This window comes from Carassius carassius, chromosome 42 (assembly GCF_963082965.1).
Source record: "Carassius carassius chromosome 42, fCarCar2.1, whole genome shotgun sequence".
Classification (NCBI taxonomy): Eukaryota; Metazoa; Chordata; class Actinopteri; order Cypriniformes; family Cyprinidae; genus Carassius; species Carassius carassius.
In genome coordinates this window covers 25,209,148-25,233,850 of record NC_081796.1, presented here as the reverse complement: position 1 = coordinate 25,233,850, position 24,703 = coordinate 25,209,148, and the positions used below count along the sequence as shown (strand labels likewise).

At 32.2% G+C, this 24,703-nt stretch overlaps 1 protein-coding gene across 2 annotated transcripts in view; it reads left to right on the top strand.

Moving 5' to 3' along the window:
- Window positions 1-24,703, top strand: part of LOC132124349 (SH3 and multiple ankyrin repeat domains protein 1-like) — a 48,544-nt gene that overhangs the window by 3,581 nt on the left and 20,260 nt on the right. Inside the window, exons 2-15 of one of the 2 annotated variants that reach the window (XM_059535352.1) lie at window positions 3,510-4,025; window positions 6,073-6,276; window positions 7,217-7,288; window positions 7,424-7,532; window positions 9,292-9,443; window positions 10,558-10,725; window positions 13,575-13,691; window positions 16,050-16,127; window positions 16,326-16,392; window positions 17,131-17,309; window positions 17,399-17,529; window positions 23,068-23,186; window positions 23,266-23,367; window positions 24,479-24,557. In XM_059535352.1, the coding sequence (XP_059391335.1) occupies window positions 3,558-4,025; window positions 6,073-6,276; window positions 7,217-7,288; window positions 7,424-7,532; window positions 9,292-9,443; window positions 10,558-10,725; window positions 13,575-13,691; window positions 16,050-16,127; window positions 16,326-16,392; window positions 17,131-17,309; window positions 17,399-17,529; window positions 23,068-23,186; window positions 23,266-23,367; window positions 24,479-24,557 (2,045 nt within the window). In that variant the 5' untranslated portion in view covers window positions 3,510-3,557. Of the gene's footprint in view, window positions 1-3,509; window positions 4,026-6,072; window positions 6,277-7,216; window positions 7,289-7,423; window positions 7,533-9,291; window positions 9,444-10,557; window positions 10,726-13,574; window positions 13,692-16,049; window positions 16,128-16,325; window positions 16,393-17,130; window positions 17,310-17,398; window positions 17,530-23,067; window positions 23,187-23,265; window positions 23,368-24,478; window positions 24,558-24,703 lie in introns of those variants that run through there. The other variant, XM_059535353.1, reaches the window with a different exon arrangement.

Here is a 24,703-nt window from a genome sequence, read left to right as displayed (position 1 = left end):
TTATTATTTTTTTTTGGTACTGTTCTTTTAAATCATGCCATTACTGCATTTGAATGAACGTTTGTGCAATTCACAGTTATTCACAATAAATCTTGTGAATGATTGATCTGTTTCACAATGATAAGCACCATTCATGATCTCTGTCACTAGGCTTTAGCAGGTGTGATATGGAAATAAAAAACGTTTTGTGCTTTTCTCAAGATCCAATCTCACTCTGAGCTCCAGGGAAAGAGTGCAGAAAAGACCACCAACACTCGGTTTAATTGTCCGTTATCTGCGCTGTCATTCTTTTCTAATGGAGCGATGGCCGGCGAGAGACACAAAGAGAGTTAGAGAAATGAAGGGACCAGTGCCGGACCTGGTTGCTCCACTTCTGTTTAACGGGTTATAAAAGTGGGACAGTCTGTTCTATGGAAGTTCTCCAATTAAAGTTTCAGGGGACCAATTCACTGGAAATATATCTATATTCACCATGTCCTACATAGGAGGGGGGCGGTGCGCTTGTCTATGTAAGAGAATGAAGTACAGTACGACAGGAGGTGTGTGTAAAAGGGTTTCTTCTCACAAAAAAGGGAGCGAGCGAGCTGAATGGACGCTTGGACAAAACACACGTGGAAAAAGAGCTGTTTTTAGTTATTTCTGTCATCCAATACTGGTTCTATTGCTCTACTGACTAACTCGCATGCATTCCTCTGTGGTATAGTATGGTTTGACAGGCCTCATCTTGTGTCCTATGTCCTCAAAGTCCGGTTTCTGCAGTCTCTCTTCTGTTTTCGTGGCTTGGTCTCATATCACCGCTCTTCCCTCTTTGTCCTTGGGCTGCTGGTTTCTGTGTGGCGCCTGTGTTACTCTCTCTGAATCGTCTCTAGAGAGCGAAATGAGGCCAGTGCTCTATTTTTCCCCACCTGCCCCAGTCAACTGCCAATTATACAGCGGAGAGCTAATCAGACGCGTGAGAAACACTTCTCTGCTTTCTCATTGGTCTGGTTTTATCAGCTGCTGAATATGAGGGGATTCATGCATGTGGTTGACATGTCTTCTTACATATTATATATGATTGGAAGATTTTCAACAAATGTCATACAAAGGGCAAAATAATCCAATATAACAAACCAGGGCTAGATTTGTACATGCAAACGTAAAGGCAAATACTTCTGCAATGTCCAGTTTTGGATGCTGTGGTTGTGATCATTTTGTTTAGTTTGTGTTTTTGACAGCAAATTTAGTCAATATTTTGTTTCTTTCTGGTTACAATTCTTCCTTTATGAAAGATTGTAAAAAGTGATTTTTTTTAATTATAATAATAATAATAAGCCAAAGTCAGATTGTATTATATATGAAGTTGGATTTGTGAAAAAAATTGTTGATTTGTTATACTAAATTATTTCTTGTAAATCGAGGCTGCAACTCCATAGTTTACAAACAAACACACACACACACACACACACACACACACACACACACACAAACACACACACACACACACACACACACACACACACACACACACACACACACTATATATATATATATATATATATATATATATATATATATATATAAACATACAGTGTGTGTGTGTGTTTGTGTGTAAACTATGGAGTTGCATACACACATAAAGAGTTTATTTGTTTTTAATCTAATCAAATAATCAAAATAACTTACCTGCAGTTTGATTGAGTTTAATTTGAATGCACTATGAAAAAACATGATTTTTGAAAATTGTTAAAAACGGCGTAATCTGTTTTTTCAAATGAACTCTTCATATATATATATATATATTATTATCAATTACTGACATTTAATTACTGACTGATATTTAAAATATTAAATATTAACTTTTGTGTTTCTACTAGGAACTACAGGTAGCACAACAAGTGAGAAATCACAGTGTTTTTAGTGGCTGACCCCGACTAACTCAGTCATCCTGATTATCAGGATCTCAACTTGATGTCGACATCTCTGTATTTTTAAAGATGGAGTGAGCAACTGATTTGGAGAGTTTGTGAAGGAGACCATCTGTGTCTCGCTGGACTGATTCACTCTTGAATTGACACCAGTGTAACCAGTCAAGTTTACTAACAGCCTGTTTTAAAGAGTCGATGTGACATCAGTCTGAACGTCTTTCTATGCATATGATGAAAACACTTACTCTATAAATCTGATCAAGATCACTAAAATGCTATCCAAATATCTAAAACCAAATTATTAAAAATAATAAAGGCATAGATATAAATAAAAATAGTATTCCAATAATAATTGTAACTATATCAGTATTTGCATTGGGTGAATGAGCACTTGGTGAACCACAAAAGAGGTTGTGATATTTTACGTAATTAACCACCTAAAGCTGTGCAAGGCTGAATCTGTCACCCCGAACCGTCAGTAATGAGGTGACAGATCTCTGGAGGTTTACAGGACAGTTTCTAAACGTGTACATCACTGACGTCAGTGTCTCTTTACAGTATTTACTCTACAGATGACAGGTGTCGAGGGAGAGGTGGAGATATGTGGTGCATGTAAAGTAATGCTTTTTAAGGCATTTGTGGAAAAAGAAGAAGTGAGTAAAATAAACATGCTGACTGAAAGATGATATAAATAAATCCAGTGAGTCAGTGTCCCTCTTGTGTGCAATTATACAACAATATAATCAGCAGAAACACAGCATCTGATGCTTCACAATGCTGCAGGTCAGTGACCCAAAACACATGCTCAATGCAAAACAAAACAAAACAAAACACTAAAGCTCTTTAATCACACATAAGACAGTTTCTCAAATATTCAGTATTTGGATTATGCTGTCAAAAAATGTTGGTGTGTTTGAATTCAAATGTAAGATTCCAAAACATCTGTTTTATCATTGGGTTGTGGGTAAAAGTTAATATGCATGACACAACATGCAAGATTTTATCATGGCTGTGAGGTTGGAGCAATTAAAAGATTAAGATTAAAAAAAAAATGTAATCAATGAAATATGTAATGCACGTTATATAATTATCTAGGACTCTTTTTGCTTACTGGTCAGTAATTTTAAGTGAACAGGATTGAAAGGTGCTATATTTACTATAATATGTTTGCATATATGTAGGAAACATGCCAAGCTCATATATGCGTTTTTCTGAAAAACAATGCTACAGTTAGTTATTGTAGCGATTGAAGTTTGAATTCCATGTCAGAATGTCTGTTTTTGTTTTGATCTGTGTGACTCCGCCCACTGACAATTCACCCAATAGTGTTTCAACACCCGGGTTGCCAGTTGGTGTAAAACACAGCTACTACAGCAAAAGAAGCCAGCAGACGAACTCCGTCAAAGACTGTGGATGCTACCTGACCTAAAAAGCCTCTGCACCCATCTAAAAACCTCTGAGTGTGTTCTGAGTGATTTCTTTCAGGGCGAAGTCAAAAGATTTTCTGGTTTCTATAAGTGTGGCTTTATACTGATTGTTTTAACATCAGTGAAATGAAATGCGTTACTCCTCTAATGATTATTCTCTCATTCTTTTCTTCAGTCTGTCTCACATTAAGGTGGATGCTAATAAGCAGCATGACTCAATGCCATGACATCAACACTGCTTGCTGACACGGTGCAGCAAAGGATGCTGGGAAACACCAAACGTTTTTTTGGCAGCACCGAAGACAAAGAGGGTGAGGATCAGGAGGATGAGGAGGAGCGATTGAATAGATTGAAACAAAATGGGATGATCGATATGGGGGACAAGGAACACCTGAACCGGGCTGGATGCAAGACGGATGGATCTAAACCTGCGGCTGTTGTGATTGGATGGCAGAGAGGAGAGAGACAGCCCAGGGCCTTTAACTCCGCCCAAAGAGGAATCCCACATTTGCCAAGTCAGCCAACTCTTTATCATCAGACCACCAATCAGCAGCAGTATCACCCAGTTTTGACCAATCAGCAGGCCCGACGGCGTCTGATGGAGCGGAGCATGACTACAGTCACACCTGTGGAAGACTCGCACCTCGCTGAGATTGTGTTTCGCATCGGCATCCCTGACATCAAACAAACGGTGTGTGCATTTCTGTTCACACACACTGACACACACTCACAGTCTGTTCTAGAGATTGGCTAATAATCATTTTGTCAAATTCTCTACTCGGCACCTTACTTAATTACTAAAACTTAATTTTATGTCAACAGATATTTGCGTTTACCAATAATAATTTAAAATCTATCAATATGCCATAATGTCAATTATTATAATATATAATTTTTACTTTCTTTTTTTTATTACTGTCAAATAAATAAAAATAAAATAATTCTTTAAAATAAATGATGTTATATTACTATTATTATTAACAATTAATATTTTAGTTTGTATATTTGCAGTGTAATTTTGACTGTTTATTAAAATAAATAGAAATAAAATTATTATTATAAACGGACATAATTTATAAAAAAAAATTATATTGTAGCATTTTTAAAAAAATAATTATTGTCAAATAAATAGAAATCAAATAATAATTTAAAATTGATTATATTATTATTAATAATTAAAAGGGTGGTTGATCAGATTTTTGCAAAAGCCTGACTGTGTGTGCAATGTAACATGTGCTCATGGATTGTTAAAAATAAAATAAAATCACATTATTTTCACATATTTTACCTTTTTAATGTCTGTTGAGTTCCTGGTTCTATGAAGCCCCTCCCTCAGAAATACACACACTAAACTGTCACACACCCTAAACATACACACACACACACACACACACACACACTGTACAACAGTAAATGTTTTAATGAAAGCTTCAAAGAAGCACACACACTTTAATATACTCTGGATCTGTTGTGTCTCCCAAGGTTACTGTGGGAGGGATTGAGACATTAGAAGAAAATTAAAAAATAAATTAATTCTGGGGGAGAAAATGGGAACATGGGAATCTGTGATTAAAGAATATTTACTTCGTTTTTATATGAGTGTGTGTGTGTGTGTGTGTGTGTGTGAAGCTATTCTGGGGAAATTTTAAATAAGCACACACACACACACACACACACACACACACACACACACACTGAGCTGGAGTTGTGTGGGAGCTCTGACCTGATTTAATGTCAAAATCTCTCTCATCTAAACTCATCTCAACTCCTGACTCAATTAGCAGCTCACTTTAACACGCTCCATCGCAGCACATTAAAAACCCCCAGATAAAGCTACATATTACTGAAGTTTGGGGTTGGATTTTTATATGCAGGATGGTTTATGGTTCACAGTATGTCAAATGACTGTTTAATAGCATTTTGTAATAGCTTATAAAAGTGATTGATTACATTATAAAGCAGACAACACAGAAATAGTCAACAGGTTATATTAATATTTTAAACATAAAAAATGTTTCAGGTTCAATATAATATTTGACGTTGTTGTTCATCACAGAAAAATATTGCAGCATATTGCAAATATGTTCAAAGAAATGGATTTCAGTGTCATTTTAATATTAATTGTTATAATATGTAATATTCACTAATATGAATAACCTATGATACTACTTATAGTTGATGTTTATTTTTAGTATCATAGATATTATAGTTTTTGTTAATATTTTAAATATTGTATTTTTTATATTACAGTATATTTTCAGTTTTAGTTTTAGTAATTTTGTTGATTTGTTCGTTTTTATTTATTTATTGTTTTTTTAAATATGTTACTATATTTTATTATTATATGTAGATTTTATATAAATATAAAAATTATGTATAAATATTTTATAATTAAATATTTTATTTTACAGATTTTTATTATTATTATTGTTGTTGTACTGTTGTATTGTTGTTGTTTCAGCAACTAGCTGAAATTAAGTTTAAGTGTTTCATATGTTATTTAAACAAAACATGGATTTATAGTTATATATATATATATATATATATATATATATATATATATATATATATAATTACTGTAAACAGAATTTTAGTATGAGTTATGAGTCAAAATGATGCTCTGTGGTGAATGATGGCACATCACTGATGTTGTCAATAAAGCTGAAAGTTGCTTTGAACGTTAAATCCAGTTCAATCTGTTGTTCTCATGAACCTGTATTCTCTCTCGCCGTCTGTAGAAGTGTTTTAGGTTTGATCCCGATTCAAGCGTTTGGAACGCGACGCAGCAGATTATTTGTTCTCTCAGCGAGTCGTTGTGGGATGTTCACAATTACGGCCTCTTCCAGCCAGCTGGAGACGGACGAGATGCCAAGTTCCTGGAGGAGGAGCGCTTTCTTCGGGAGTTCGCCCAGTCCCTGGAGAAGGGAGTGCCCTACCTGGAGGTGCTGAGGAGGATATGACATCACAGGCTCACAAACACTACACAACATCACCTAAAATGCTCCTGAAAGAGCTCGGACATTCCCATCATCATTGACCTTTATATAATGATACAGGTTGTTTAACACTTGTTGGGCCTATGGGGCAAGTTGTCACAATAGGAACCTGCTGTTTGATTGACAGCTGAGAAGAATCACAGGCAACACTTTACCATCAGGCTTCATTTGTTAATGTTAGTTACAGTAACTGTATTACAGTAGTTCGCATGATCTAGCAATAACAAATACTTCTAAAGCATTTATTAATCATTTGATTAATCATTATTATTTTATGTTCATTTGAACATTTACTAATACATTAATACATTCAAAAGTTGTAATCTCTAAATTTACTTAAAAGTTACAGCTCTTAATATTTTATTATATTTGTATATTTTATATATCTGTTACTGTTGATATTGTATTGTTAATACTGAACAAGATTAATAAATACATCAATAAATGTGTTGCTTATTTTTATATTATATTTTTATATTATTGATTATTGTGAAGTTTTACCATGTAGCTTTATGAAAAATGAAACAATGTAAAAAAAAAAAAATCCACAAATTATTTTTTGTTTAAAATGTGTAACTGTTTTTAATTTAATTTAATTTAATTTAATTTAATTTAATTTAATTTAATTTAATTTAATTTAATTTAATTTAATTTAATTTAATTTAATTTAATTTATAAAAAAAATTATGTGGCTTCAAATTTGAACAGTGCTACAGGGACATTTTTTAATCTCCAGATATGACACATTTCTTTGTTTTGCAGTTTGAAAAACAGTCCCATCATCTGCATTAAAACTCTCATTTAGGTCTTGTTTCTCAGAACTTGTCTTTCGACAACTTTAACCAGTTTCTCTCTCCCTCCTCTTCCTGCTCTCTTCAATTTACAGTTCAGATATAAGACACGGGTCTACAAACGGACGAACTTGGATGAGAAACAACTAGCGAAGCTGCACACCAAGGTAAATACAATACAAAAAACATATTGCCACCAAAACAGATTAAATATAAATGTAGAAACAGTCTTTTGTGGAAAGCTGGGTGTGTTGTCTTCTGTTTGGAGGAGGTGAAGCCTCTGTGTGTGTCTCCCTCTGCAGGCCAATCTGAAGAAGTTTCTGGATTATGTTCATGCTGGAGCAGTGGAGAAGTTGAGTAAAGCTCTTGAGAAAGGACTGGACCCCAACTACCACGACACCGAGAGCGGAGGTGAGACTGTGAAGGGTCTTGAATCCCTCGAGAGTCTCCTGGTAGTAATTTAGAAAACATGACAAACTTAGCTTTCAGAAAACAGATTTTTGGATACTACCAAATACGCCTGTTTGAAAAAGTGCAACCATTTTATTTTGGTAACCAGAGTGAATCTAAATCTATCATAATCTAAAACCATAAAAAAAAAATTGTTACTTGAAACAATTTACAAAAGGTTTCCAATTGTTTATGTAAGGTGACATGAACAATCAATGTTAATTTCAGCTATTATTAATACATTATGTTGTATAAAGGGCCTGATTTAACATGAGCTAACAATGGAACAGTTTTAATAACTAACAATAACAAAGGTGATTAAATGCTGTAACAAATGTATTTCTCATTGTAAGTTGATGTTTGTTAATGTATTAACTAACATTATCTAATAGAACATTGTTGTAATGTGTTACCCTTGAAATAGAATAAACATTAACTTCATTTTTTTTTAAATAATAATAATAATAAATAAACTTTTTCATTTAGTTTGAGTTAAAATACTAAAATAACAAAAACATTTTTAATTAAATACAAATTTTAAAAATAATTATTTTCAGTTTTTACTTTAATTTTTTAGCATTTTTTTTTGTATGTTTTTGTCATTATTATTATTTGTATAGCATATTTAAAAAAACTAAACAAATATAATAAAAATGACTAAAACATGACTAAAATCAGAAAATATAAAAATGTAATAATATAATAGTATATCAGTGATACTAAAATAACATTGGCCTGCAGTTAAATCTGTTTATTATGTTTAAACCATTAATAAAATATAAATCCTCAGTTTTATTTTATTTTTAATTGTTTGCTAATGTATTTATATTATGTAGTAGATGTAGATTAATTGAAGAATATGTTTAAACCTCATTTTCAACATTTTCAGTTCACATGAGCGTCATGTTGTGTTGCCAACATTTCCCTGGCAGAATCGTCTCATTTCATTGACCTTAGACTCAAAGCTCATTGTGTTCGTGACGAGTCTATTCTTGAGCCGTTTCATTTAAAGGATGCTTTTTATTTGATGTGACGTTCAGAGCACTAATTGCAGCAGCGTTCTGAAATAAGCAGGAGACACTTCAGTATCTCGCTCCCAGGCTCTATGATGTCATAGGGCCATCGCAGCAGCTCATTGGTCAGTTATAAACGAAAGGATCGTTTCTGATTTGTGGTTGCAACCTTAGATAGTTAACCATTTGGGTATGAATGCTAACTTTATGAACATCAACCGTATATCTAGTGAGCTGGACGCTACACTGTAAGACAAAATCAGCAGAAAAAAGAATGAGAAAATTACCAAATTATTGCGTAATTCAAAATGTGGTTAAAACACCTGCAATTTATTTTTATTTTTTTCTTATTAACACAGTATATATTACATATACATATTTTACAGTCTATGGGGTCAGGTCACATTTATTTATATAGCACTTTATACAATTAAGATTATTTCAAAGCAGCTTTACTTTAGCAATAAAACAGGAAAATAACAGTATATGTTATAAAATTCATCAATTATGAAAACAGGTTCAAATTAGCTATAAAGCATCTCTACAGAGAACAATTTACTAGCAATGTCTAAATGAGAATAGTTTCTACACTTAATTTTTTTGAGTGTGTGTGCCACTTTACTGTTTAGTGTTTTGCCTGTGTCTCTTAAATAAAGCTGTTCTTCCATAGCTGTAGTGTCAGTGTCTCTTTTCCTCTGTTTTATCAGAGACTCCTCTGACTCTGGCGGTTCAGGGGACTCTGAGCGTGGAAGGGATTCGTGTTCTGGTGCTGAACGGAGCTCATGTGGATTTCAGATGCAGAGACGGTCTCACACCCCTCCATAAAGCAGTCAGAGCTCATAACCAATCCACACTCATGGTACGAACACACAGTTCATTCACAGTAGGATTGAAGAACGTGCATTTAAAGGGACAGTTCACCCAAAAATGAAAATTTGCTGAAAATGTACTCAGGCCTCAGTTTCTTCATCAGAACATTTTGTTATTTACAGATATATCCATGTCATGAAAAAGGAAAACATTCAATGTGAATTGTCACATTCAGTTCGATGCAGTTAAACTGAAGTCTATTAACCTTTTTTTGAAAGCAAATGCATAAATATTTAAAGGAATAGTTCACCCAAATTTGAAACGTAGATGAAAATGAACTCACCCTCTGGCCATCAAAGATGTAGATGAGTTTGTTTCTTCATCAGATCAGATTTGGAGAAATGTAGCATTGCATTACTTGCTATCCAAAGGATCCTTTGCAGTGAATGGGTGCCGTCAGAATGAGAGTCCAAACAACTGATAAAAACATCACAATAATCCACACCACTCAAGTCCATTAATTATGAGTCATTATTATAAGCCCTCTATCTATAATATTGCTTTCTCCAGTGAATAATCAATCTTAGCAAAACAGTCCAAAATATGTGGATGGATTTTGATGTGAGAGACAGCAGGACACATGCTTTTTCAATGGTTGAAGCATTATTATGGATTATAGACTCATAATTTGGCATGAAGTGATGGTTTAAAGTTAAAAATTCCTTAATGGTGGATTTTTTTCTTACAAACACGCAGCTTTTCACTTCATAAGACGTTAACTGTTGGACTGGAGTGGTGTGGATTACTTGTGGATTATTGTGATGTTTTAATCAGCTGTTTGGACTCTCATTCTGACGGCACCCATTCACTGCAGAGCATCCATTGCTGAGCAAATGCAAAATTTCTCCAAATCTGTTTCCATGAAACTCATTTTGGATGGCCTAAGGATGAATACATTTTTAGCTATTTTTAATTTTAGGGTATACTATTTCTTTACACACTCTGAGATGCACTAAGTAGCCTTTTTTTAGATCATGAGCAGCTAAATACTTTATCTCCATAACGTTTCATTTACAGGTTAAATTGATGGTGGCAACTGCAAAGTATTGATTAGTGCATCTTTAACGGGGTTTGATTATAATTCTTAACATCCCATTTTACAGGCGCTGCTGTCTATGGGAGCTTCTCCAGATTATCGAGACCGCTGTGGACTGACGCCGCTGTACCACTCGGTGCTGATGGGGGGCGAAACGTCCTGCTGTGAGACTCTGCTGTACTATAGAGCACAGCTGGGCATCAGAGACGAGAACGGCTGGGACGAGGCACACCAGGTGTGTTTACCGTCTTAAACACAAGAGGAGAATATATGTGTCATGTGTGCATGCAAACAAACATTTCAGTGTTTTTTCATTTATATTCACATCACTCTCTCATTTTTTTTATTCATGATTTTATTTATGATAAATTGTGTGTTTTGCTATATAGAATTGAAATGTGGATTTCTTTAATTTTTTGAGGTTTTAAAAATTCTAAATTGATTTGAGTAACATGCCAGTCTTCGCCTTCTTGTTTCTAAACAACTTGTTTCATCCTGGTCATTACTGTGTCTGTATTCGTAAGCATCTAGACACTTTTCATCATTTGTTGAAGATATTTTTCCATCAGATGTTAGATGGTGGGATCTTTAGCTTTAACCTCATTACACATGCAAAAAAAAAAAGCTACTTAATGGGTAGGAATCTGATAATGGATTGCAATGCTAAATGCAAACGGTAAAATGCAGTTACACATATGAAGTTAATTAGAATTGTCAGTAGTTTAAAATAGAGGAGAAAAGCTTCTTGCTACAGTATATTTTGTTGCCGACATGCATCTGATCAAACTCTACTGTAGTTGAAATAAACTCAGGTGTTATTGTTAACTAAAACCATTAGAAATAATTAAGCTGGAAATAAATAAAAGATGAAAATAAGAGAAAATTAGAACTGGTGATTTGGCAACTAATTAAAAATTATATTTATAGATTTTTTCTATTATAGTATATATTTTTTATTCATTAAATTAATTGTTAATTGTTTAATAAATATATGCATTTATTTACTTTTTTTTTTTTTAATTAGATAGCGATGCATTCTGTGTTTTTAAAGTATTTTATAAACACATTTTGAAATAAATGTTTAAGTACTAAAATTACTACAATTAAAGCTGAAATAAAATTAATTAAAATTATATACAGTAGATATATATATATATATATATATATATATATATATATATATATATATATAAATGATAAAAATTAAAATTTATTAGCTTTTAAAAATGATAAAAAATATTCATAATATAAATATATTTAAAAAATATAAAAATATAAATTAAGTACTAAAATTACTAAAACTAAAGCTGAAATAAAATTAATTAAAACTATACAGAAATATAAAAAAATATATAAATTATAATAGCACATAATAAAATGAATAAAACGTAAATGATCAGATTCAAGATTGTTGCAAATATTGTCTAATGTAAAATCCTGAAGCTGAATCATGTCAGATGTTTTTCTCCAGTGCACTTATTATAGTTCATGTTCCCCTGGAGCGACCTATGGCACAGCAGAGATAATGCATGTCTAGAAACCTTCCAGCCTGTCAGCCCTGAGATATAATCACTACACCACAGCACCGACGTCAGGAGACCATCAGGTCAGCAAACCCACTGTGGGTGGACTGAGTCTGAAACTACATGAATCCGACAGCCCAGTCACCGTTCAGTACATAAACATCTTCAACAAATGGAGAACAACATCTAGGTGCTTCTGAATCATCCGACACTGTCCATAGTCCTCCACTGTCTGTCTCTCTCTCTCTCTCTCTCTCTCTCTCTCTCTCTCTCTCTCCATAGATCAGACATGAAGAGGCGTTTGGAGAAGTTGAAGTTCACAGGTACTCATCTCTCATCTCTCATTTCATTCATCGTCTTCTGCTGTCTGTCTGTTGCCTGACTTTCTCTTTTTAATTCTCTCTTCTTACACACACACACACACACACACACACACACACACACACACACACACACACACACACACACACATATATATTTAAAAAACATAAAAAATATGAAAATCTTTTTTCTTATGAAAAAAACATTAAAAACATATGGATAATATAAAAATAAAAATATTAATTAAACTATAATAATATCTCAAAATAATATTGGGGCAGAGTGGTCAATGTAATGAAACAAAAACTAATACAAATTTGAAAAAGCGACATAATTACTAAATCTTGAAATAAAATTTTAACAAAAATAGATAATATATAAATAAAAACAAAAGCATTCCAAATATTAATAAAAACTGCTATGGTATCTCAATGATACTAAAATATTACTGGTGCAGAGTGGTCAATATAATCAAACAAAAACGAATTAAAAAACATGAATTACTAAAACGTTAACTAAAAAACTGATTCAATATATACAAGATTTCTTGATGTACGAAAATAAGTTAAATTAAAACTGAAATAAAAAAACAGGCAAAAAGAAACTGATAAAAATGAGAAACTTACTAAATATTTTCTCAATGATACTAAAATAATACTGGGGCAGATTAGTCTATAAAACAAAAACTATTAAAAAAGAGAAACAACAAAACTTTAGCTAAAATTTAAATGAAAGTGGATTATATAAAAATATGAAGTCCTAACCATGAAAATACATAATTTATTGTTCTTGAAATTATACCGGATGCATCACATTACAGAACATAATTAAGTTTGTCAAAGTTTGTTTTTTCGATTAGCCTGTTTGGGTTGCTAAGCTATCATTTTGTCATTTCCAATGAATAGCATGCTAATCAGTTAGCCTGCTAGGCTAACACAACCAATGAAAGTTTTAGTAATCAGAGCCAAATATTGCATTTCATGCTGTACATAGAAATGCATGTTTTAATATACATTCATAAAAGAGTATAGAAATATGTATTATAATTTTAGGCTCAACAGAAAGATAAAAAATTGCTTTCCATAACCACCTCCAACAGAAAGAAATGACAGATGATTAGGTCTTCCCTGCCCTCTTTTGGTTGGTCCTCTAGTTTTTCCCTGACTTCTCCCAATTGGATGTGATCGAGTGGATGTGATCTAATGTCTTTCCCCTCTGTGTTTTGTTGACTCCACTGCAGGCGTGTCAGCACGGATTCGCCCAACACTTAGAACACCTTCTGTTCTATGGGGCAGACACCACTTCCCAGAATGCATCAGGAAACACTGCCCTCCACATATGTGCCCTTTACAACAAGGTAACCTGACAGAGTCTGACAGTAATCCACCAATACAGAAGTGACACTGCTGGCTTTGACTTTCAAGGCGTAGCATGGTCTATTATTAATTATATACTATTTTTTTATTATTTCATTAGCTTTAATTTTAAACAATTTAATTCAAATGTATTTTAAAATAATTTGTTTTATTTAGTTTTTTATTATTATTATTATGTAATTTTATGTTCTTAGTATTATGTATTTTTTAATTTAATATATTTTAGTTTAATATATTTTAGTATATTTTAATATATATATTTGTTTTAAGACCTGCAGATATCCTGAATAAAGCTAAATATATATATATATATATATATATATATATATATATATATATATATATATATATATATATATATATATATATATATATATATATTTAGCTTTATTCGGGATATCTGCAGGTCTTAAAACAAATTATTCACCATTGCTCAAATTAACGCAACCGAAAGGTTCTCAAATCAGAGAAGGAAGTCAGAAATTGATAAATTCATGGCATTAAATGTTGCATGCACTGCTAATAATGAATATCTTCGGTCCGTGTATATTTTGGTCATTTGATTTTCTATTTAAAAATAAATAAAGATAAATGAGAAACGGTTTGATTTTCGTTTTTTCGTTTTGTTTAAGAAACGCAAAACGAAAATGTAGCTGGATTTTTCGTATTTTTGTTTGTGGGTAAAAAATGAGATTATGCTTTAATATTTGTTTGAATGTGTGGGCGGCGCTGAAACGCCCCTTTCATCCCTTCTGTACTGCACCGACAAGCGGCAACCGCAAACTCAGTTCATTTACACCAGGAGAGAAGCGGCAGACAGCAGAGCATATTAATCCCGCGGATTCTTTGCTAGTGGTGCTTGCAAGATAAAATAATAATAATAACAATAATAATTAATTAATTAATTAATTAATTAATTAATTAAATTAATAATAAAATAAAAAATAATATTATAATTTTCCAGCTGCTGCATGTTATTGACAAAGCAGACTTGACAACTTTATTATTTTAATTATTTTAATTTTTATCTATTTTATTCTAGGCCATTCATAAAAAAAAAAAAAATAGGAAAAACCCAACCCCACATTTATAATAAAATTTATATTAAAATAAATTAAGTTTTCCCCATAATTAGTCTACTTTAAATGTTTTAATTATAGGCTATAGGCTACTTAGAATTATGAACTGAATTCACGAATTCTGTAGATGACAGTATGAATATAGTGATGGTGTGACATCATTACAGATAATGAGTTCAGACGGGAAACACTGCACCTCTCCTTGGTTTCATTTGAATTACATAGGCCTAAATATAAAATTATTATTATTATTTTTCTATTTAAATGGATTATTTTAAAAGTAGACATGTCCAGCTAGACATGGTTCGTCTGATGCATGAGCCTGGTTCATTTCTGACGTTTCAGAAAGAAGTTAATGTAGACCGAGATGGCAGAAAGCACATCGTGTTGAGTTTTGTAAGGTTTTCGTGTTATTTAGGGTGTTTTACGATCCAAACTGACGGAGCTGAAGCTCTTTCCCCTGTTTTCGGGATGGAAGGTGTGGATCGGGATCCGCCGATCGGAGAAGTGCAGCAGACTACACTCTACAAGATAAAGCTTCAGTTGCTGTTGTTTGTAATAGCAAATGAAAACATAGGCTACTTGTGAGGTTTTTCTTAAATAGGTATAGAATAAAATTAGTAGGCTAAAAATCCGCATATTTCATGTCATTGTAGATCATATAGGCCTACAGTAAAATTCAAATGTCATTGAATAAATCAATTTCTGTTTGGTCAAAAAAAAATTATATATATATATATATATATATAAAGCTTGCAAGCACCACTAGTATAGAATCCGCGGGATTAATATGCTCTGCTGTCTGCCGCTTCTCTCCTGGTGAAAATGAACTGAGTTTGCGGTTGCCGCTTGTCGGTGCAGTACAGAAGGGATGAAAGGGGCGTTTCAGCGCCGCCCACACATTCAAACAAATATTAAAGCATAATCTCATTTTTTACCCACAAACAAAAATACGAAAAATCCAGCTACATTTTCGTTTTCCGTTTCTTAAACAAAACGAAAAAACGAAAATCAAACCGTTTCTCATTTATCTTTATTTATTTTTAAATAGAAAATCAAATGACCAAAATATCTTAAATAAATACATTTACGAAATTATGATATGAAGCCTTGCTTTCTGAGAATTTGAACAAAATTAAGTGAGTTTATTTTTCTGAGAAACTGAAATGTTTCTAATTTTTTTTTATAAGGAAAAGAAGTCTTCGTATCTTATGTCATTTTGCTTCTCTAGTAAATGTGTCCTCTCATCTGTCCAATCAGGAGAGCTGTGCCCGGGTCCTTCTTTACCGAGGAGCCAGTAAGGAGGTGAAGAACAAACACGGTCAAACCCCTTTCCAGGTATCTGTGTATTAATCGTTCTAATCAAAATGACTTCTTATACATGCATGTGGGAGGTTTAACCGCTGTACTAAACATAAAAGGCTGGCAAGACATAAAGACATTTACAATAGATATTATATACCTAGAATTGCACGGATTGTCCTCATATTAAAGACTGCATTGTTGCAAAGTATATAGCAGAACTGTGTTTGACAGGTCGCTGTGATGTCTGGCCACTTTGAACTTGGAGAAATCATCAAAAATCACAATGATGCAGATGTCGGTAAGTTTATATTTAAAATGTGCACAGCAAGAAATATGCATACCTTAGCTGTCCTCCAAAATCTAAGATCTTATGTTTTTTGTTGCCTTACAAAGATGCCTTATTCTGGCGAAAACCCATAATGCTTTGTGCTGAAAAACAGCGATTTCATCTGATTAAATCGGACCATTTTACTCAATATTTGTGTTTTATTAAAAAATTTTTTTGCGTGTTTATAATAGCTGTTGTTATTACCTGAAACTAAAACTGTTAGTTTAAACATATTATTTATGTATAACAAATGATTAATCATTATTAAGCTGGAAATTTTTTTTATAATAAATAATATTATATATATATATATATATATATATATATATATATATATATATATATATATATATATATATATATATATATATATATATATATATATATATATATATATATATATATATAATTTAAAAAATAATTATTTAGGTTCTAAAATGCTAAAACTAAATATAAAATAAAAGCAATTTAAAAATATCAGCATACTATAAAAAGCAAATAATACTGAAATAACACTTTTAGGAACATGCTAAAGTCAAGGTCCCTTTGAATCAATTCTCATGTGCTTAATTATTTCTACCTACTGTATGTAGACCTTCCAAACTGCATGCTTTTGAAGTTCCTTTGAAGGCAACTCACTAGGTTTTGGAACAGAGCCCATCTCTATATGATCTCTTTTCCTCTAATCTTTTATTCTTTTCCCACTAGTTCCGTTTTTGGAAACTCCCAAATATGCTCCTCTCTTTATGGACGGTATGTTGAATCAAGCCATCACACCCGGCCTTCAGCATCCTCACCCGCTGCTCCGTGCCAAGAGCGAGAACATGATGACGACGCTCATGGACCCCGTAGTGCTGCCCGCTGCTGCCAGCATGCCATCTGCTCAGGTAGCCCTTCACCTCCTGCTGGCCATCAGGAGAACACATAAACACAGACATCAGGCGCCAAAACATTTGTTTCCTCTCATTTCAATCAGACTCAGCGCCGGGCCTCTTTCGCTGTGAGGAGCTCCAGCAGTCCCCGTGGAGCCCAAACCCGATCCCCGTCCCGAGGGAGAGAGGAAGGAGAGATGGAGGACAAGCAGCAAAAGCAACGAGGGAGGCAGGGGTGAGCACAGATCCCTGGGGACCATTTCTGACCACTGTATATAAAGTGGTGATGTTTTTCAATACAAATCCTGTAAAAGTGTCCCGGATTTTGTTGATGCAGCAACACTAAAAAATAAGTGAAGAAAAAAATAAAAAAATAACTAGAAACCTGATATACAGTATATAATTGAGTCTGAAATAAATGTTTTTTTTTATTTAAATCAGTATTTAATCTATCTACTCATCTAATATTTCTAATCTATCTATCTATCTATCTATCTATCTATCTATCTATCTATCTATCTATCTATCTATCTATCTATCTTCAAACTTTTTCTATCTATCTATCTATCTATCTATCTATCTATCTATCTATCTATCTATCTATCTATCTATCTATCTATCTATCTATCTATCTATCTATCTATCTATCTATCTACTCATCTGATATTTCTAATCTATCTATCTATCTATCTATCTATCTATCTATCTATCTATCTATCTATCTATCTATCTATCTATCTATCTATCTATCTATCTATCTATCTATCTATCTATCTATCTACTCATCTAATATTTCTTATCTATCTATCTATCTATCTATCTATCTATCTATCTATCTATCTATCTATCTATCTATCTATCTATCTATCTATCTATCTATCTATCTACTCACCTAATATTTCTAATCTATCTATCTATCTATCTATCTATCTATCTATCTATCTATCTATCTATCTATCTATCTATCTATCTATCTATGTTAGAAACATGCTAGTCGAATGCTAATCATGCTAGAAACATGTTAACGACATGCTAGTCGCATGCTAGTCATGCTATAAACATGCTAGCAACATGCTAATCATGCTAGCAACATGCTAGTCGCATGTTAGTCATGCTAGCAACATGCTAATCATGCTAGAAACATGCTAGTCACATGCTAATCATGCTACAACATGCTAATTATGCTAGAAACAAACTAGCAACATGCTAGTCAAATGTTAATCATGCTAGAAATATACTAGCAACATGCTAGTCATGCTAGAAACATGCTAGCAACATGCTAGTCGCATGTTAGTCATGCAAGCAACATGCTAATCATGCTAGAAACATGCTAGCAACATGTTAATCATGCTAGAAACAAACTAACAACATGCTAGTCGAATGCTAATCATGCTAAGAATATACTAGCAACATGCCAGTCATGCTAGAAACATGCTAGCAACATGTTGGTCGCATACTAATCATGCTAGAAACATATTAACAACATGTTAATCATGCTAGAAACATGCTAGCAACATGCTAGTCGCATGCTAATCATGTTAGAAATATGTTAGCAACATGCTAATCATGCTAGAAACATGCTATCAATATGCCAACTGCATGCTAGTCATGCTAGAAACATGCTAGCAACATGCTAGTAACTTGTTAATCATGCTAGAAACAGGTTATCAACATGTTAACAACATGGTAATCATGCTAGAAACATGCTAGTAACTTGCTAATCATGCTAGAAACATGCTAGCAACATGCTAGCAGCATGATAATAATGCTAGAAACATATTAACGACATGCTAGCAACATGCTAATTATGCTAACAACATGCTTATCATGCTAGAAACATGCTAGCGACATGCTAATCCTGCTAGAAACATGGTAACAACATGCTAATCATGTTAACAACATGCTATTTGCGTGCTAATCATTCTAGAAACATGCTAGCGAAATGCTAGCAACATGCTAATCATGCTAGAAACAATGCTAACGACATGCTAGCAACATGCTAATCATGCTAGAAACATGCTAGCAACATGCTAGCAACATGCTAATCATGCTAGCAACATGCTAGCGAAATGCTAGCAACATGGTAATTATGCTAGAAACATAGTATCGACATACTAGCAACATGCTAATCATGCTAGCAACAGGTTAGCGACATGCTAATCATGCTAGCAACACGTTAGCGACATGCTAGCAACATGCTAATCATGCTAGAAAACATGTTAGCAACATGCTAGAAACATGCTAATCATGATATAAACATGATAGTGACATGTTAATCATGCTAGAATCATGATAACAACATGCTAGTCATGCTAACAACATGCTATTCATGATAACAACATGCTAGTCACTTGCTAATGACATGTTAGTCATTTGCTAGTCATGCTGGGAACATGCTAGTTCCATGCTAGCTTCAATCTTTCTGGCTAGGCTTATTCAAGCCAACTTAAAGTTTGACCACAAACTTTACTATCTAGTTTTTATTTAATCTTTATTTAAATTAAAGAATTAGACATTGTAGTACTACACATGAAAGAGCGAGACTTTCTATTAAACTTATTTATCTATTATTATAGTGCTTTGTCTTATTCCTGGAAAAGTGACAGTATTGTGGTAAATGTTGGTAGTTTAGTTACTTACTAACGCTCTGTGTTGAACACACTGCAAACGATGACAAACGGCGCAAATCTTTCTGACTGGGAAGAACAGTTCAGGCTGTGCTGAAAAATCAATCATCAGCCTCTCAGCAGGCCTAAAGCACACCACACCAGAGCAACTCCTGCAACCACAGGCTGCTTTTTAAGCCAAGCTCAAACCCATGGAAATGAGAATCACCTTAGGGCATCATAAATTAATAAATGAATTTCCCAGCATGCTTATGGCTTGTAATTACATTTGTTTTCTTTCAATTTTCTCGTCGTTTGATTTCAGTGCTGGTAAATGTCTCTTTGGTGAATAAACAATCTCAACCTGTCAGGAATTTTTCTGGGTCAAATATCACACACACACACACACACACACAAAACTAAGTTTAAACAAGATTTAATATCAAATAATTAAACAATAATAAATTAAATAATTTAACAACACAAGTTCGAAGTTGTCTGATGTTGGTTAATGGTCACATTACAAATAATTTAAAAAAGTGTTTTATCTTAATTATTTCATTTTTACATTTTTATAATTTAATTTAATTTAATTTAAACCTTTTGTTGTATTACCTTTTATTAACTTTAATTTATTGAAATTTAAAAAAGCAAAGCTACATATATATATATATATATATATATATATATATATATATATATATATATATATATATATATATATATATATAATTACATATATAATTACATATATATATAATTATATAAAAATGTGAATACTTTTTTATCAACTGTAATATGCAATAAACAACAACAACAACAACAACAACAAAAAAAATGTATAATTGTATAGAGGTATAATAATTAGAATCAGAATGTGTTCTGATTGTGTTCAGAAATGTAGAGAAAAAAAAAAAGAAAAAAAAAAATATATATATATATACTGTATATATATATATATATATATATATATATATATATATATATATATATATATATATATATATATATATATATATATAGACATAGGTCTAGAAACAATCACCATTCAGAATAATTAAGTAGTAATAATAATAACTTTAAGCAAATTACCAAAAACGAAAATGTCTGGATGCATTAAAGTAATGAGATCGGTTAATGTGCTTAATTGTCATGACCATTTTTAATTTTTTAGGTTACATTTTTGTTTTAATGATATTTTAAGCAAAACGTCAATCTTTCTGTCTTTTTCTTTTTGGGGCAAAATGTGACTCTTGAGATTCATCCGACTGCATTTTAGGAACGTAGCTTACAGCGTTGGAGATGTTTCACTCAACATTAGCTGTTCAGTAGTGCGTGAACATCAGGGTGACGTTACAGGAAAACCACTTGAATTGATAACCAAAGAAATGTCACTGATTATATGGACATATTTAAAGTGTAAGTACATGCTTAGGTCTTTACCTCTATCATTGTGGTGTTTTTTATGTTAAACTGACAGCGTTGGTTTCTGTTGCTCTCTTATGGTACATTACAGAAGCTCTGACTCACTATTTTGCGTGTCGTGATTTGCACTGTTAGGCTTCTGGCCAAAGCACCACTGCCATACTGAGTTAATTCTTACTCAGTGGCTAAGAAACAAACACTTTCTGCTGTGTTAAAGAATCAGTCATCATGCTAAAACATTCAGTCTTTGGCTTCCATACATTAGTATATCTGACGTCTATTCAGACTAGAAGTGGATTCTTAAACTTTTACTTTTCCGTTTGGTCCATCCAGTCTTGAAATTTTGGTAGCATCCTTGACATAATGATTTTGTTTGAGGGCTTTGTCCCACGGTGCTCAGTAATGGATGAGATCCAAATACTAGAGAGTTATTACAATCATATTGCTGCACCAAATCCTTGGAAACATACTCTATTTAACAAAGCCAAGCCAACATTATTCATTGGCACTAATGCACAGAGTCACCTTTTTTTTATTACTTTGGATAGGATGCAACTTTTTGCCTGCATGTTCACATATTGTTTTCTGTGCTCCTCTGTTTGTCCTAGTGTTATTTTAGTATTATTTATATATATTTATTGACATTTTAAATGTCATTTTATTCATTTTCTTCTAAATATTTCTATATAGTTTTTATAGTTTAAAATTATTTTAATTTTAATTTTAGTACTTTGAGTTTTTTATTTTAGGCTTGTTATATGTTTTTGTTTAATTTTATTAGTTTTTATTTTAATTTCATATAGAAATTGCAATTTTTCAAAATTCTGTTTCAATATTTGTTTAAATATTTTAAAGTATGTTTACATTCTTTTTGTAATTTTTTTAATGATTTTACATTTCTGTATAGATTTATTTGAATTGAATTGAATTGAATTGAATTGAATTGAATTGAATTGAATTAAATTAAATTAAATTAAATTAAATTAAATTAAATTAAATTAAATTAAATTAAATTAAATTAAATTAAATTAAATTTAATTTAATTTAATTTAATTTAATTTAATTATTAATTAATTAAATTAATTTAATATATAGATTATATATAGATTTAATATATATTTATTTTAGAATTAGTTTTCGAAAAATGAAATATAGAAATTTAAGATTGTTTTCAATTTTCTGTTTAGCTTTAATTTAAATTTAAATTTGAGTTTCAGTTATTTAACTTCAGCTTAAACATATTTATCTTAAATTCTTTATCACTTTTTAAGTATAAGTGTTTTTTATACAGTATATTTCTGTCTTGAGTCATTATATATATATATATATATATATATATATATATATATATATATATATATATATTTATTTATTTATCTTTATTTTATATTTATTTTTAGTTTTAGTTTTAGTACTTTAGCTTTTGCATATTTATTTCAGTTAGGCAATATTTGTTTTTATTATTATTATTATATATTTTTTTAACATTTAAATAAGTAATGTTTTTGTAAATAAGTAATATTTTCACAGCTTAGTTGTAATATTTTAGTATGTAAACTTAAACATAAATAAGAATGTTTATTTATTAATGGCTACTAACTGAAATAAGTTTTTTAAGTTAACATTTTTAATCTAATATTTATTTAGTTTTATTTCAGCTTTATTTTTCAAAACAGAAAAATATTTTTAATAGGTTTAGTTGCAGTTAACAGTAACAGCACTGGTGTGTCTGTGTGTTATAGAGGAGGTCAGAGGAAGCGTCTCTACAGCGCTGTCCCGGGTCGAGTGTTTGTGGCGACACATTCTCACTCCGCTCACGGTGAGCCTGAGATCAGCCTCAACAAAGGGGACAAGGTCAAAGGTCAGAAGACTTCTCTTCAAGTCAGTAGAAACATTTGAATAAAAGGTTTATTAAAGCTTTATCAAACCCTCTCTCTCAGTGTTGAGTGTAGGTGAAGGAGGATTCTGGGAAGGAACAGTGAAGGGCCGCACAGGCTGGTTTCCTGCTGATTGTGTAGAAGAGGTTCTGGAGCAGCAAACAGGTACTGCAACACCTCAGCTCTCTTTAATATCTCAGCCGAGTCTGTTAAGATTAAGTAGAAATGAAATAGCCTTTATTTGAATCTTAACAGTGTCTCAGTCAGTACTCAGGTTTGAAGATGTGCTATTGTCTGGACAATAAGAACTAAAACATTTATTTCATGAATTTGAATCTTTCTATTGCTAAAAATGATCCTTTACAGGTTTGTTACCTGTTGACAGCTCTTGGTGTAAATTCATATATGTGACAAAAGCAGTCTTTAAGTCTCTGGGATATATCTGCTGTTGTAATAGACAAAAAATACATTGTATGGGTCAAAATTACCGATGTTTCTTTCATGCCAAAAATCATTAGGATATTAAGTAAAGATCATGTTCCATGAAAACATTTTATAAATATCCTACCGTAAATATATCAAAACTTCATTTTCAATTAGTAATATGCATTACTAAGTACTGATTTTCTCAATGTTTTGATTTTTTTGCACCCTCAGATTCCAGATTTTCAAATAGTTGTATTTCGAACAAATATTGTCTGATCCTAACAAACCATACATCAGTGGAAAGATGATTATTTAGCTTTCATATGATGCATACATCTCAATTTCGAAAAGAAAAAAAAATGTGGTCCAAGGTCACGTATAAGCAAATGTTCTGGATTATTTTTGACAATAGAAGGAATAGGAAAACTAGCTGAGATATGAGTTGATACTTGAACCATAAGGGAGAAATCCAGCTCTCCTGATCTATGAAAGATAAACGCTAATGTTCTTCCTCTCTGCTTACCTTAATGTGGACTTCTGTTCTACATAAATTAAGGTGTATGTAATAACTATCGACAAACCATGATCCTGAAACACAATGGTGAATTATTTCATTTCTTTATGTATCCTTTATGGGTCTTTTCTCTCTTTTTGAGGATGTCCCCCGGATCTTTTTTCCTGTGGTGATTTGCCTTCTCATATAATCTTCATGCGCACAGCACTCGAATATGCAAAATCACATCAATCTGATACATCACACTTCCATCTACACAGATATACACGCCTACATGTGCTAACAGTCAGAGTGTGTGTGTGTGTGTGTGTGTGTGTGTGTGTGTGTGTATTTCAGACAGCCGCAGTGAGAAGGCAAAGAGGAAACTGTTTCGTCATCACACAGTAGGAACGTACGATGGTCTTGAAGTGCCCAGGTGGGAACAGAATGAATTCTGAATTCACTTGTTCAAATTTTGAATATTTAAATTTGAATTAAATACACCTTTATCTGTCTGTTTAATTTACATAATCTGTTAATTTAAATTTGATTTGCAATGCTCTATATTAAAAAAATTTAATG